Raw genomic sequence first — 16,223 nt, 5'->3', positions numbered from 1 at the left:
CAATGCTGACCAAAAAATTCCCTACAAATAAGTGATACTTGTGCTAGAAGGTTGCAGGAACAATTATACTAGTTAACAAAATGACATGCCAATTTTCCTTCTTGCACCTCTGAAAGCCAGTTAACAAGCTAGATACTTAACAATTGTAATCTAAATAGAAAAAAAAAATTTTTTTTTGGAAAGTTAATTTTTTCTCTGTACTGTAGAGGGAATTAATGATGAATACTAAGCATAAATTTTCCGTTTTGCTTTAGTGAAACAATGGTGAAAATTTTGTCTTAAGCCTTCTTGCCTAGACATCCCTGAGCATAATTTCAACCTGAGCTCTCTACATATTGACAAGCTACATGACTGTGGCTGTATGTAGTGTAAACATAGGGATCCAGTGACTTCCACTTAACGAACAATCGCCATCTGGCGTAGGCCAGGGTCACCTATTATTAGTCTTATAAGGGAGTTGCAAGATATATTTTAACCACTTTTAAGACTCATAGGGTAGATTGGCTCTTCAGATAATGAGAGATAGGAGTAAGTCCCTTATGAAAATATCTAATTACTTAATTATCTATCTTTAAATAGTGATATCATAAAGCAATTTTAAGTTTTGGCTTCTAAGTAGTAGGTATTCACCTTCAAGCACAATTCATCCTTTTATCTTTCTATAGTTTTTGGATGATATTTATTCATAGATGAACTACAGAATGTCTAGGAAGACTTGATTCCCTGGGAATATATCATCCTCCCAAGTTTGTGCAAGAGAATTAATGTTATATTAAAGTGCTGACAATTATCAGACATTCGCTCAACACAGTTGACTCAATTTTCCTGGCCAAGTTAAGAAAATTAAATTATTTATGTGAGAGTAGGCAGCAACTTTTAGGCTTCAAATTGCCTCCAGCTGGGCTAAGCAGTGTTGACAGATGTCCTTGGTTGACCTATGGATTATGAGAGAGGACAAAAAGGAGAATAGAGTGACTATGCACCCCCAAGCTGTTTGCTCCTAAGATATAAAAGCACTTAAGTGTAAGCTCATTCGTAATCTACAAACCAAGGGAACTAATTAAAAAAAGATAATAACTTTCTTACACTAGTACCTGATATCTCTTAGTCTCTTTCCAATAAGCCACATCAGGGATCACAAGACTTAGAACTAGAAGGGTGAGCAGAATCTAGACCAAGTCTCTTTTTTTTTTTAACAGATGAAAACTCTCTCCTTGATATTACACAAAATTTCAGATCAGAAAGCCAAACAGAATATATTCCCCTGATGTTTTCTACAGTTCCATCTCTGAGAGAGGCTCTTGCTCCTACTAGATTTTTGGCATATATGGGCAAAATCTTAAATAACTGTGGAGAAAAAAGCTTTACAGCTTGCCTCTCTTTTCCCTCATTAACTGAAGCCCAGTGTTAGTTTACAATCAGGAACATGAACATGCACACAACCTTACAGGAAAAGCAATTCTCACATGGAACAAAGTATATCCTATTAACATTGGCCAGTTATATCAGAGATCAACTTTTTTCATCAATGGATGGTGGTGGGTGAGAGAGAGGGATTTCACATTGAAAAGTGGAACCTGACACTCCAAAAGAAAGGAAAGAATATATAATTCCTAACATCAAATGAGAATTTGATGATTAATAATTGACAAGATAATTATTATGGGTAAATATGCTTTTTTGTGGACAATAAAGTGAGAATGAATCTAGTGAAAAAATGCTCAACCTCCCAAATTGCTTTTTGAAGGTCTCAGAAAGTCGTGATATAATTGTCATCAGCAACTCCAATTCTTGCAGATTCAAACATGGTGATTTGAGAAGAGGAAAGTCATGAGGTTGGTTACCACAGAAAGGAATAAGGGAAAGGTGCCCTAGAAATTTTATAAGATGACCTTTAATTTTTATAAAGTTTCTAACAGAAAATGCTAGAAATCTCTGAAGATTAATAATACTATTATACTGTTTCACACATAATCTTCAGAAAATAAACATGAATCAACTATTAAAGTTATTTTATATAAGAGGAAACTGGAGGAGAGATCAATGAAATTATTTGTCAGAGTAAATCTGCAAAAGAACATAGAATAGAAATCAAGACAACTATGTCCTTAGTTTATTCTGCTGAGGGGAAAAAAAAAATAAACTATCCTATCAGTGATTGAATTTACCAGGATTATGTTAAAAATAAATGGCACATAGAACATACCTAGGATTTAGATGTCTAAGTGTGGAAAATCTGTGAAAGAAATGGTTAACACTTGTATTCCTATCCTTCCCTCTTCTTTCCCTCCCCCCCCCAGAAGTGTTTATTTCCCCATAAATATCATTAAAACAAAAACAACTATTATTAATTTAGCACCCTCAGAATATCCTGCAGTATGGCAGGAAAAGGGCTCTATGGAAGAAAACCTTGTTTGCCCCCAAAAAAGGATAAAATTCTTATTTTTAGCCTGGCTCTTTACTGAGTGTTAAAATAAATTATTAAGAAGATATATATTCCATCCAAACCGGCAATAGAAAACTGAAGTTAAAAACATGTATTCTTCAATATTCCAAAGAATGGAGCACCCTTTTAAAAACAGGGTAAACAAGAAAAGATGTCTAAATATTAAAAAGATGGTTTCTACAAACCAATTAAATTTTCCTTAAATCTTCATTTTAATTTTGATTTAGCGAGTCAAAAGGATAATGGAAACATTAATACATAAGAAGTCTATCCTACCTTACCCAAGAACTAAAAAGGGTCTTAGGAAGTTAAGGGGTGAGGCAAGGAAATTGTATTTAATATATACAACAAATTTGGCAAAAAAAAAAAAAAAAAAAAAAAAAAACTGCTTGGGTCCAACAGAAGGAAAAGCAAACATAATGAACTCATAATGTTATAACTGAAATAATCACTTTTTTAGGCTCCTCTTCTTTCTTATCTCTTTCTTGAAAGGAAAAGAAAGCAAGCACACATAAATAAGCAGCTCATAAAATTCCCCTAATTAAAAGCTCAAAAACCTGGGTTTGCCTTTATTAGTGCCTCTTTTATGTATTCATCACCAACCACTGGGTTTTGAAACCCACGGTTTTAAAAATTATTTTAAGAAGGGAGAATTTTATTTTACTATTAAAAAAGAAAGTCAAGATAAACTAATCAGTCCTCTTCATTATTATAAGTCATCAGGAGGCATTAGGATTAAAAAGACAAACTCAAGATGCAGAAGTTAAAAAGTACACAAGCCAAATCTGACTGCCACTACCTCAAAGAATAGTAGTGTTCAAGGAATTTTCTGGTTCTTAATTCATTCTTAATTGTGTTAATTCTGGCTATTTCTTAAATTACGCTTAAGCTCAGAGAATATAAAACCCTAAGCAAATCTCAGGAACGACAATACATTGCATCTATAAAACGACATAAGTTAGACACATTTTTGGTTAATTTCTTGACCCACTAAGAAACAATATTGCTCTAGGAAGAATATTTTTTTTAAATGAAAAGAAATGCAAAAATAAAGTACATATAAAACATGAAGGTTTATGTGATTGGTTTTAGTTAGGTATCTTTTCAAATTAATTTTATTACAAATTACAAAATCGAAAAAAGTGATTTACATTTTCTTTTGAGTGTGAAATAACTTTTTGCATCTGGCATGTGTCATCTGCGTAATGACACTGTGACCTTAAAAGCATGAAACAATATAGTTCTAGCCCTCTTTTGGGGAAGGAATTTAAAACACTGACAAAGAGATGGGAAAGAGATTGTATTGAATAAAAACTAACTTCACTGACTGGGAACCACTGCTTTGATTTCCTTTTTGGCTTATATCACTTTATTAGGAAGAATGAAGAAACCAAGATTATAGTGACACCATCTTGGAACATTCAAGTCAAATTAATACCTCAGAGTAGGCCTTAGTCTTTATTTGACAGGTTCCCCAAGTTTCTAGATTGACTTCAACAAAATATAAATGACTTTCTATATTTAACAAATTGTTAGGTGGCTCCATAAGCAATCCTCATCACAATGAATTGTGATCTGTCAGGAGGAGCTAGACATCTAGTAAAAAGACAATCAGCAAATGAAAAAAGCAAAGTCACAGACAAGTGACAGTAGAGTTGATTCCATCACTGAGAAAAACAACCAGAAAGGTGAACAGAATGATTATTAAAAAGGAACCAGAGCAAGTCAACAGGTCTGACCCTCGATCTCCAAGTAAGACTGAAATTTCTCATTCTGATCAACAATGATTTGCCCTATACTTTAACTGCATAAGGAACCCTAGGTATCTCTGGTTTGGGGATAGTTTTTTTTAAGAGTTCTAAAGGCAGCATCTTTACAAGGCAGAGCTGTAGATAGCTTTGGGGACTTGACTGGTAAGAGCAGAGGTATAGAGCAAGCACTCTCCCATGGGGACTTAGAAGAAATTTGGGGATGAAAAGGAGCAGTGCAGTACCTGAGAGGCAGCTGAAACATAAGGGGAGGGCTCCCTCATGCTACAGAACAGAGGAAGTAGGGAAAGGAGAAGGGATGAATTTGTGTGGCTGCAACAACAGCCAGTACCTTAAGAAAACTAGAAATTTCAGGGGGTTAACAGCAGACAGGCCAGTTGCTTATGTGGTCTGCCACTTAATTCTTTCGCCCCCAGGAATTCCCATTTCAGATTCCACTGAATTAGCCCTTATCTTTCATGCTTACAGTGTCTGAATCCACAGGAAGAACACACATCTTACGGACTTTGTTATCAGTAACTTCACTCCAAATCCAAATGTAGTCATCTTTTTGCTTTCCTTGCCCTCATGCAATGTGCTATTTCTTTCTCAATGCCAGAGCCACTCCAACCACCACTGCCAACATGGCGACAGCAGCAGCACCACCATAAAGCAGGATAGATTTGCCCTCTGGTAACAAAATGTGCTTCTCTTCTGCAGCAGGGGATGTGGCTTCGGAAAGGCTCTCCTTTATTTTTCGCTCTCCCTCCTGAGGCAGTATTTTCTTCAGCTCTGGGGTAGGTACCCCTTCACCAGTTTGGGAGGTCGATGTCAAAGAAGGCTGACGTGGCTTGGGGAACTGCTGTCCAACCGACTTCTCCTTTGCTGCTCTGATCTCCTCTTCTTCAAGTTCTACAAATGAAGATGTGGCAGGGCTAGTTTTTTCACCAGCAGCAGTCTCTGTGACCTGTTCCATCTCTAACAAGGAAGTGGCAGTGGTATCTGAAAGCAAGAGGGTGGGGGTACCCTGAAACCCTTCTTGTACCTGTAGTACCAGAGGAGCTGACACTATCCCTTCTATCCCCTCTGGTATTTCTTCTTTCTCCACATGCACAATATCAGAATTAGAAGAGTTGTTCTCACTTCTTTCTTCCCCACCACCATTACTATCTAAACTCTTAACCTCTTCAGGATCCATAGCGATCTGTTGCCAGGACTCAGGCCCCAAGGACACTGGTAAGTTTTCTGTATGCCAGCTCTGGCTTGCTGACAGAGAAACAGGTAAGCTTTCTGACTGCCAGGAAGTGGTCACAGTTGGAGATTCCGGAGGCGTGACCTGTGCAGAATTGTCACTGGTTAGAATGTAAATATCATTGCTGTCCTCCGCAATAATTCCAGGGTCCTCCTCTTCTGACTCCAGATTAAAGACAGTGCCCTGATGAAGAAGAATAAGCCAAGTAAACAAAGATTAAAAACTATTTTTCATATTTCCTTCCTAAATTCCAAGTAGCTCAAACTTATATAGCACTCCAAGGTCTAGGATGCATTTTACACATTAATCTCATATGATCTTCACAGGAATCTGGTTCTTATTATCATCATTTTACAGATGACTTGATAGCTATAGCTAGTAAGTGACAAGAGTCTGGAACTGAACTAAAGAGTACCTGATTCTAAATTCAACACTCTCTGCATTATTAGCACACTGACTCATATTTAGCCTCTATTATATCAATTTTTAAACCAGTATGGGAAAAACCCCATGAAGCAGCCAGGAGTTAGGGACCTATCACCCCTTCCTTCCCTTTTACCTGCCTCTCCTTATGACCCCAGGTCATCAAGTTCTTATCAGAGATGCCAATTGAGAAGAGGGACATGACTATTTATAGCACTTGGATGAGATGGAAGTCACCAATTTTAATCCTTCCAAGTGGGATGGAAGAATATTTGGCATTATTGTCTTCCTTTCCAATTGATCTTAAGGTCCTTTGGGCTTTACAGTCTTGCCTCTGTTTGGCATGCAATGCTCTCTGCTGGTTCCAATCTAATTTTCCAAATTTAACTGGCCTATATGAATTGATCTCTACAGTCAACATCTCAGTTCCTGTCTCACTGCCTTTCCACTGATTGTCTCCCCAAGCCTAGAATATACTTCCTTTTGCCTTTCAAAATTCTAGGCTTTCTTCAAGACTCCATTTATACTGCCTAGACCAGGCCCATCTTAATCCCCAAAGCTGCTAGTGCTTCAGATCCCAGAAATTATTTAGTATCTATTTAATGTGTACTTCTATCTGGAGCCCTTCCCCCTTCCCTCCCATCCTCCTCCCATACAGTCAAAGAGCATTAAATTTGGAAGTAGAGGATCTGAATTCAAATTTCAACTCTGGTAGGTCATGTGCGCCACCAGAAAGCAAACTCAATATTTTTTTCAGATCTCTAGCCATGACCTCTCAAACCTCTCCAAAACAGAAATTATGAACCAAAGATAAAGCAACTGGAGCTGCTGCTATAATCTAAAACAATAAGAATCCAAAAGAAAATTAAAAAAAAAAAAATCTCCCTCAACCCAGACTGGTGAAGCTGTGATTGGTTCCAATTATTCTGGAGAACAATGTGGAATCATTTGTTTAAAAAGTGACAGAGATTACAGTAACCACTGCATTGATCAGACTCCTAAGTTGTTTATGTTAAAAATGTTGTCATCATATAAATTAATCTCCTGCTACTATTCACTTCACTCTGGTCTCAGGGTTCTCTGAAACCATTTTATTTCATCATTTCTTTTGGCAAAATAATCCATCACATCAATATACCAAAATTTATTTGGTCATTCCCTGTTAAATAAGTATCTCTTGGTTTCCAGTTCATAAGGAACTATCACTGTGATTTTGTTCCCATTCAATAATCATTAGAGAGCTATCATATCTAATTTTTCTAAAATTCTATTTTTGTCTTTAATATGTTTCCATTTTTTCTATGAGACCTGCCTAATTCTGAAAGGAGTAAAAGTCCATCATTATGATTCTCCTGTTTTATTTTCCCTCCAAGTCATTTAACTTTCTTTAGGCATTTAGATGCTATAACGTATGTTAAACATTGATATTACTCTATAATAATACTTTTAAGCACAATGTACTTTTCCTGTTTAGCTTTCAACCAAGTCTATTGTCACTTTCTACTTATCTGACATCATAACTGCTACCCCCTGCTTTTTATTAGTTTAGCTACAGCGTTAAGACTTTGCTTCAGCTCCTTATCTTAATTCTCTAATTCACTGAGAAAAATTCTCAATGTTTTAATTGAGTTTCTTAGAATGTTGGCATCTGCTTTCTTGGCAATTGTGATGATAATTATGCATTTTTCCATGTTATTCTCTTATACTTTTCCCCCTCTATTTCCCTTCTATCCCCTTACACAAGTATGAGTGAATGAGTGTGCACATTACTTGTGATCTTATTTTCCTGCCTCTCTTTTTTCCCTTTGCCCAAATACCAATCAGTTTCTTACCCTCTTTTCTTCCTTTTAAATCTCCCTCATGCACAAGATTAAAGTTTGTTCTGCTTATGATTAAACTATCAGTCTACTTATCAGTCTACTCTTACTTTCCCATCTCCTTCCCCATTCCCTCCTGTTTCTCTGTTAAATTCAATGTATTTCTATAACACATTGTCCATGTGTGTGTGCACACATGCATGTTTTTTTCTACACTTTTTCTAATTCAGATGAAAATGTATAACCTGCTCCATCACGTATCTCTAGTCTTCTATTAGCCCATTCAAAATACTTTAATAGTAAGTCCCTCCTCTTGCACTTTCTTCTCTAGTGCACTGCTTTTTTTGTCCTTATTTTAAGATTATCAAAATATTACAGAACCCTCTGAAGTCCTTTGTTTTATTTAAATCACTCTCTGACCCATGATGGCATTATATTAAAAGGAGGCACTTGTTTTTTTACTCCTATGAAAATGCAAAAACTTCTTCCTTGTATAGGCCTTACAAATTATTTAAATGCATTTATTTTTTAATGTTTCTACTGATTCCTGTGTTTATATTCAAATTTTTTTATTTACCTCTCTCATTTTTTCAAAAGGAATGCTAAGAAAATCTCTATTTCCTTAAAATTCCATTTCCTTCCCTCCCAAAATCTCTCTCCCTCCCTCCCTTCCTCTCTCTCTCCCTTCCCCTCTCTTCCCTCTCTCTTCCCCCCCCCCTTCGTTGTTCATTTCACTCTGAATTAATTCATATGTGTTTTTCTGAATCTATCATTTCTCATAACACAATATTTCATTATATTCATATACTACAATTTGGTTAGCCATTTCTGACAACAACTCCCACAATTCTTAGAACTCCCCTTTTCACCTCTTGACATTGTTGTCAATTTGATGGAATCGATAAACTTCAAAGTTGTTTTAGTTTGCAGACCTCAAATACTAATGATTTGGAGCATTATATCTTCTATGTACTTGGAGTATTACGTTTTCTATGATTGCTTCTTCATCTTGTTTAGCTAAGACTTCTCTGTTTAGTCACAAATGTGAACAAAATTTTATTCCCTACAGTGGCCTATTCTAGCCACATGTGTGAGCTTGGGAAAGTTACACTATCTCCAGGTGCTCCAGGTAATTCTCATTGACTCTAAGTTTGAGAAAATGTTGCTCTGTACTGATGTGGACAATTCCTCACTAGGAGCTCCCTTCAATGATGAAATTGCAGATACAGTAAGAAAAAAATTATTTTTTTATTTAAGTCATTTATCCTTTTGGAGCTTATTTTACTACATGGCAGAAGCTCCAGATCTAACATTCATTTTTGCTCAATTGCCTTCCAACAATATTCCTAGCAATTTTAGCCACACCGAAAGTCTGTTACAGGGTGATCATTAATTGGGAAATGTCTAAACATTTGTAAATCAGTAGCTGATGCTCTAAAATTTATAAAACACAGTACTATGATTGTTTTTGAGTCTTATTTATTTAATCTGTTGTACTGGTTAACTTTTCTATTTTTTAACTAATGTTATTTAGTTTAAAGGATTACTACTTTAGAATATAGTTTGAGATGTGATAATGACTCTTGAACTTTTGTGGGTTTAAATAAATCCATTTACATTTTAAAAAATCCATTTTTCCCCCCTTTTTAAAGCACATTATGAGATCTTTATTTGGCAAGAAAAAACTCACTGTGACATGTAAACATTTATCTACTATTCTATTTGGTGACTATGGGCAGCAGATGGTGCAAGTATATGGATGAGTAGAGGGAGACTAGCCTTTGTGCTCACAAGTTTTTCTCAGTTTTACAATTTGTATTTTGCTTCCTCAATTGTGACAATGAACAGAAAAATGGTCCTTACTGTCACTAGACAGAAATGGTAACTATTCTTCTCAATGCTGATGACATCCATGAAGAAAGTAAGAGCAGGTCATGTCCATGTGGACCCTGTCATCAAGCTTTTTGAACCAATACATGCATATCTTAAGCTTATCCTCCTGTCAGTGTACCTGGATCAGTTGTGAAAGATGATAAATAGAAGGTACTTCCCTAGTTGTGAGAGCTGTAGATAGCCTGAGAATAAACACTTTGGTCAGCTTTTGAACTATTCAAACAGGCATTCTCAATGCCTGTGGGACAAACATTTGCTTCAGGTGCTTCTTAGTCATGGCTTTGGTATGCCAGGGGGAAAATAACTCCTTTTTTCATTGATAGTATAAAGGTAAATTTCAACCCGCTCTTTGTCCAATTTACCTTAAACTTCAAATTAATAAGATTTTACTTTATTTCCCTCAATCATTCAGTGTTAATATATCAGAAATCTTTTCCTTACCAATCTGACAGTAACAGAAATCTGGTTACCTACAAGGAACAGTAAGCAAGAATAGATGTTTCTGAAGGTATATAAAAAACATAATTGATCTAAGATAACTATTTCCCAGTTAAGACTCATTTCAATACATATCCTTCCCATATAAGTTTTTTAATATGGCATATAATATGCCTCCTAAGAATCTAAGCCATTAATATCAAGACTCCAAGGCTAAATTCTAACTTACTCAGAATACAACATATTAAGGAAACAGCATCCTTTGAATGCATGAACCAGCCATATTTTTTTAAGAGAAGAACTAAACAGAGATGATAAAGGTAGGATGAGGAATGCTCCACAAAGAAATTCCTGTTCAATCCTCCAATGAATATTCTTTTATTGTCTGTAATTAATTAATTATCCAAAGAATCTGCTTAGTTCCTCAGCTTATGAATTGATCAAGAAGGATCATCCTGGCCATTTGGTCTTTCAAGAGCAAGGTAGGATAGTCAGTTTTTAATGTTTAAAGGAACCTAGAGACATTCAAATTCTATTGGTAAGTTATGGAGAAAAGGATGAGAATGTAAAGAGCTTTATTTCTCATAAAGCTATGAGAAATCATATTTAAGATACTCTTGAAAATAGCAATCTATAGCCCAACCTTACCCATCCGCCTTGCTGAATTATATAATTTGCAGCATGATCCTCCAGATACGTCACACCAAACTCTATCAATGAACTAAGGGGATCCTGTCCTCGTCTTGTCAACTCCATCAGTATTTGCTGTAGTAGAATCAGAGGCACCAAAACCTTCAAGAAAAAGAAGAGAGAAAAATAAAATTTGAAATTTGAAAATAATTTTTTAGTATTAATTATCAGGAAAAAGCTGACTATAGAGGTATATATCGGAGCAAATTTCTCTACAACAGAGAAAATAAGCTAATAATCAATCTCTAATAGGAGTGTCCTGAGAAAATAGACATGTTTTTAAAATAGAGAGTATAGTCTTGTGTATGTCTTAGGTGTACTCTTGAAGATGAATTACAAAAATAAAATTGTATTTATAACAGAATGACAATTATCTAAAAGCAGGAATTCTTTTTTTATTTTTATATCCTCAGCATCCAGTCTAGTATAACCTCCATGAGAAAGGAGATGCTTTTCCTCAGCAGTGTTCTTTCCCTTCAGAAACCTCAACTGTCTTCAATAGCTAAATGCACAGAGATATTTTGTTTTCATTTTTCTTATGTTAATGATCCAATTTTTCTAAAATTGTTGGTAAGAACTAGTAGATATTAGGGTTTGGGGAGTTTTTTTGGGGGGAAGGGAAGGAAAGACAATCTGGATTAAGTGACTTGCTGGAGTGATACAAGTAATAAATGTCTAAGGCCAAATTTGAACCCAAGGGTGGATGCTCTAGCCCACCATGTCACTTAACTGCCTCCATATTGGTTTTTACAATTTTTCAATCTGCATATCAAACTCTTTAAGCACCCATTTTGTTACTATCACAGGGTGAGTGAAGGACCTTCCTTCTTATTCATTTAAAGGGCAACTCATGAGCTCTCTAGTCACAAGGTACCAGACTTTGGCTACCCAATTATCAAAGCTTTTGTTTCCACATTACTCTTCCCATTTCAACCACAAAGTCATTGTGATTCAAACCTGAAAATTAATATTAAATATTCTGTATCAATCCTTATTTGGACCCAGTAATTTAGGCTTAGAATTGAAATGCAATGAAACACTGGGGGACCATAAAATGCAATGAAAAAACTCATAATAAAGGCCTGAAGGATAATTACTAAATATAAATTTTGTTCCCCTCTACATTTGTCTGCATTTGCCACAGCAGCAACATAGCCTCAAAAGGACATCTTGAAGAGAAATAGGAAATTCTACCAGATCTTAGGATCACCAACTTCTAGGAGGCTGTTTTTTTTTTTTTTTTTTTTTTTTTTTTAATGGCCATGATACCCCAGATCAACCAAATCCAGAGTTTGGTCATTAGTCCTCCTTACAGGAAAATCATCCCACCCTATGTAAAATGTATACTATTTCTATAGTGTATGGTAATGGAAAGAGTATTAGACTTGGACTCAAGTTTAAATCTTGGCTCTGCTACCACCATATTGTCTTGGGCAAATAACTTTTTTAACTTTTTTAAGTTGAAGTATCCTCAACTATAAAAAGAGTTGAATCTAGATTATATTCTAGTTCTAAATTCTATTACAAATAAAATCACCAAGTTAAGAACGTCTATCGCTCTCTTCTATCATTAACAGCCAGCATTTACAGAGCACTTTAAGGTTGGCAAAGTATTTTACATGTTATGATTTGATCCTTATAATACGATGTACTATTATTATCAACATTTTACAGATGAAGAAATTGAGGCCTAGAGTCACACAGACATTGTCTGTGGCAGGATTTAAACGCTGGTCTTTCTGACATCAACAAGCTATCCATTGTGTTACTTGGCTGACCTGCCCTTTAGAAAAGGAAAATAATTTTTTTAAAAATTAAGATTGTCCAGTTGAAAAGGGATTTAAACAAATAATCATCTTTTTCATTTATAGTTAGGATCCTAGATTTGGAACTAAAAAAGAAAGTCAGAAAACAATTAGTTAAAACTTTCTCAGTTTTACAAATGAGGAAATCCAGGTCCAGAAAGGTTAAACAACTTAGAAAGGGGCAGCTAAATGTTACAGTAAATAATGAAGTCCTGGGATCTGGAGTCAAGAAGACTCATCTTTCTTAGTTCAAATCTGGTCTTAGATGCATCCTAGATGTGACCCTTGTTTATGTCAGTATACTCATCTGTAAAATGAGGTAGAGAAGGAAATGGCAAATCTCTAGTATCTTTGCCAAGAAAAACCCAAATGAGACAACAAAGAAAAAGACATGACTGAATTTACAAAATAATTACAGAAGAAATGAAAGGGCTAAAATTTGAGCACATATCCTAACTGGAAATCCAATATCCCTTCTATTGTAATATATTGAGGAGTCTTTAGACGATATTTTGTCCAACTTCTCACTCTAAGCTGGAATTCCTCCCTCTAAAAACTCGGATAGATGATTATCAGTCTTCTGGCTTTTAGAAACATTCCTTCAATCTAATCATGGAATGGATCATCTTCAATGGATTAAATTATCATTTCCATCCAGATTATGCCCAATGGAGAGCAAGTCTTCATATCTATCCTGACCTTGAGTCCTATATCTCTCTATAAGACATTGCCACATGAATACTCCTTATCAAACTTAATGTGTCAGCATCTTCTCCCTAAAATCAACTCTTCTCACAAACTTTACTATTAGGTAGGAGTCACAACCATTTTTTCCAGTATCAAGGATCCTCAACCTCAAGATCAAACTCTCATTCTCCTACATCCCACATCTCATCTGTTGCCAAATCTTTTTTGTTTCTCTACCTCCATGATATTCTTGAATCCATCCCCTTCTAATTACTCATACTGTTACCAACTTAGTTCAGGGTTTCTCATTATCACTTGCACAATCTATTGAATTACTTTCCAATTGTTATCATTGTTTCAAGTCTCCCCACTCTAATCCATTTTCCACACAGCTGCCAATGTGGAAAGGAATAGATCATATTGTTCCTTACTCATTAAGTCTAGTGGCTCCCAATGAACTCTAGAATAAAATATAAACTGTTTTGTTTGATATCAAAAAGCCCTTTATGACTTAATCCCAAATTATTTTTCCAACTTCATTACACATTATTCCCCTTCCTTTACTCTACAATTTAACCAAATTGGTGTTCTTGCTCTTCCTTACACACCGGATCCCATGTCCTATCGCCAATTCTTTATCCTGTTCAACTGTCATGCCTGGAATGTACTCCCTTCTCTCACTTTACCTTGAGGCATCTCTTCTTTAAGGCACCACTTTCTAAAAAGAAGCCTTTCCTAATCTCTCCAACTCTTGATAATGCTCCTGTTTATTCTCAGTTATGTCCATGTTTTTTCCTCTAACAGAATGTAAACTCTTTGAGAATAGGGTAGATTTCATCTTTGTTCCTGTAGCCTAAAGCCTAGCATAGTGCCTGATACTTAAAAAAAAAAAAAAAAAGTCTTTACTGATTGTTAATCTTGCCCCTCTGACACTCCTGCTCTGATAGTGTGAACCAGCAAGAGGGCAATTCAGTAGTTTAAAAATCACATATTAAAAAAAAAGCATTGGAACCATAAAATTCACTTCAATCAATAGTCATGCATCTTATAAATGCAATACGTGGACTATTAAACTCAACTCACTGCTGTGGCAGTGAAAAATCAATTAAATATTCATGTTCTGTTTTTGTTGGGTCAATGGATGTAGCGGCTCAAAACCTACAGAGATCTTTAGTATAGTATCTATTCCTGCCACAGATGATTCATAAGTGCTTTCATTTATCCCAGGCTCAGGTTTTTTGAGAAAAGTGAAGAAAACAAACCATAAGCCCAAGGCAAAAAAGGCATTGGCAAGGTTGTAAAATAGATGGAAAAGGCAGTAGTATTATTGCCTACCTAATATAAGTAGAGACAGGACTTCCAAACTCAATACTTAGGTCACAGAAGAAGCTTCTGCAAATGAGAGGAGAGAAGTAATATCTTTCAGAGGTAAGGGAAAGGGAGATAATTCTTAGCTAAAAAGGGACAAAGATGATCACACAGATAAAATAACTAATTTTGATTACATAAAATTGAAAAATTCTTGTAAAGCAAGTTACAAAGGAGGAAAAACAATGGGTAGGAGGAAATTTTTTAAACAAATTTTCCCAATAAAATTCTGATATATAAGATATAAAAGACATTCACATAAATACATAAAAACAAGAGCTACTCCACAACAAATAAATGATGAAAGGCTCTAACAGGCAGTTTTGAAAAGAAATGAAAGCTATCAACAATCATATATAAGTATATTGCCATACTGAGAAACTGAATTGCTCCTGAAGAACAGAATTTCCCAAACGGAGATGAAATATTAAAATATCAACTTGTATTATTCTACATGACAAAAAATTTTCTTTGAGAAATTTTCCTAAAATATAAAAAAACAAAAACAAATATGCTTCAATGTCCTGGAAACTAGTATAATTTAAAAGAGCCCTTAGAAAACCTACTGTTTTTGATGAAGATGAATAAAGACTCCAGGTAGCAAGAACTAGCATTATCAGGAGAAAGCCTGAATTATACTGTCCTTGCTCCTCCCAATGCCAACACAGGAAGAGAACCTTAGAACTTAATTAGATCGTCTGTTGTCTTTCTTGTTCTAATTCCTCACATGAAAAAAACCTACAGTTACTGTATCCAATCAGAAGACCAAGTTATGACGTCAACTCCCATCCTTATTTTTCCTTTATAAAAGAACCTATCTATGGTACCTTAAGCCCCACTAAAATGATTTTTTAGGAATTTAGCCCACAGCCTTATGTTTTTGAACCATCTGCCTTATAGCAGCAAGTTCTTTAAGAACTTGCCACATATAATGGCATCTTACCCTGTGAGAACTAGATGGAGGATTAGTTTCCATGTTGAATTAGAGAAATATAGGGAAATGAAACAATTTAGAAAAATAAAATTAAAATACAAGAAATGTAGGATAGGATTCTAGGACAGAATAAGGAAATAAAAAAATAATAAAAAAAATGTAATCAAGAAGTAGAGGATTTAGACAACAACAAAGAAAACAAAAAAAGAAAATGTAATTAAGAGTAGTGATTTAGAATAAGAAATACTTGTAATATGTAATTATAGAGTTGGAGGAACATTTACAAGGGGGAGAGGGGCACCAGAATTAAGGACTTATCAGAGAAGACTTAAAGTCACCTGGGGGAATTAGATAGGATAGTATTTTAGATAGGATAGTACTCAGCTAATAGAGAAATAGGGAAAGGACTGAACTATATCCAAATAAGGTGACCACCAAGGGAAGAGTAATGTAATCAAGAGTGGAAGTCACACTCAAATGGAGAGATTATTCACTCCTGTTAAGTTGTGATCTCTGCTATGAAGCCAATGGAGCATCAAGGGAGGGACTTGGGTTTCTGGCATGAAAAAGGACATGTGTTGATTCCAAGTGATCCTAATGGATAGGACACCAACCTCTATAGTCACATAATCAAAGACTTTAACTTCAAGTCCAATAGAGTTATTTCTCACATCCACTTGTTAATGCATCTTCCCCCTGGTTAACTGATTTCCACTAGAGAA

General features: G+C 35.3%; 1 protein-coding gene across 3 annotated transcripts in view; it reads right to left on the bottom strand.

Moving 5' to 3' along the window:
• Positions 1 to 1,690: 1,690 nt before the first annotated feature.
• Positions 1,691 to 16,223, bottom strand: part of BCL2L13 (BCL2 like 13) — a 64,588-nt gene continuing 50,055 nt past the window's right edge. For 2 of the 3 annotated variants that reach the window (XM_031939658.1, XM_031939657.1), the window contains 2 exons: positions 10,666 to 10,809; positions 1,691 to 5,629 (listed from right to left, as the gene is read on the bottom strand). In XM_031939658.1, the coding sequence (XP_031795518.1) occupies positions 4,793 to 5,629; positions 10,666 to 10,809 (981 nt within the window). In that variant the 3' untranslated portion in view covers positions 1,691 to 4,792. Of the gene's footprint in view, positions 5,630 to 10,665; positions 10,810 to 14,534; positions 14,699 to 16,223 lie in introns of those variants that run through there. The other variant, XM_031939659.1, reaches the window with a different exon arrangement.

Source organism: Sarcophilus harrisii, chromosome 5, assembly GCF_902635505.1.
Source record: "Sarcophilus harrisii chromosome 5, mSarHar1.11, whole genome shotgun sequence".
Lineage (NCBI taxonomy): Eukaryota > Metazoa > Chordata > Mammalia > Dasyuromorphia > Dasyuridae > Sarcophilus > Sarcophilus harrisii.
Note: the sequence above shows the minus strand (reverse complement) of the source record. Positions and strands in the feature narration are given on the sequence as shown.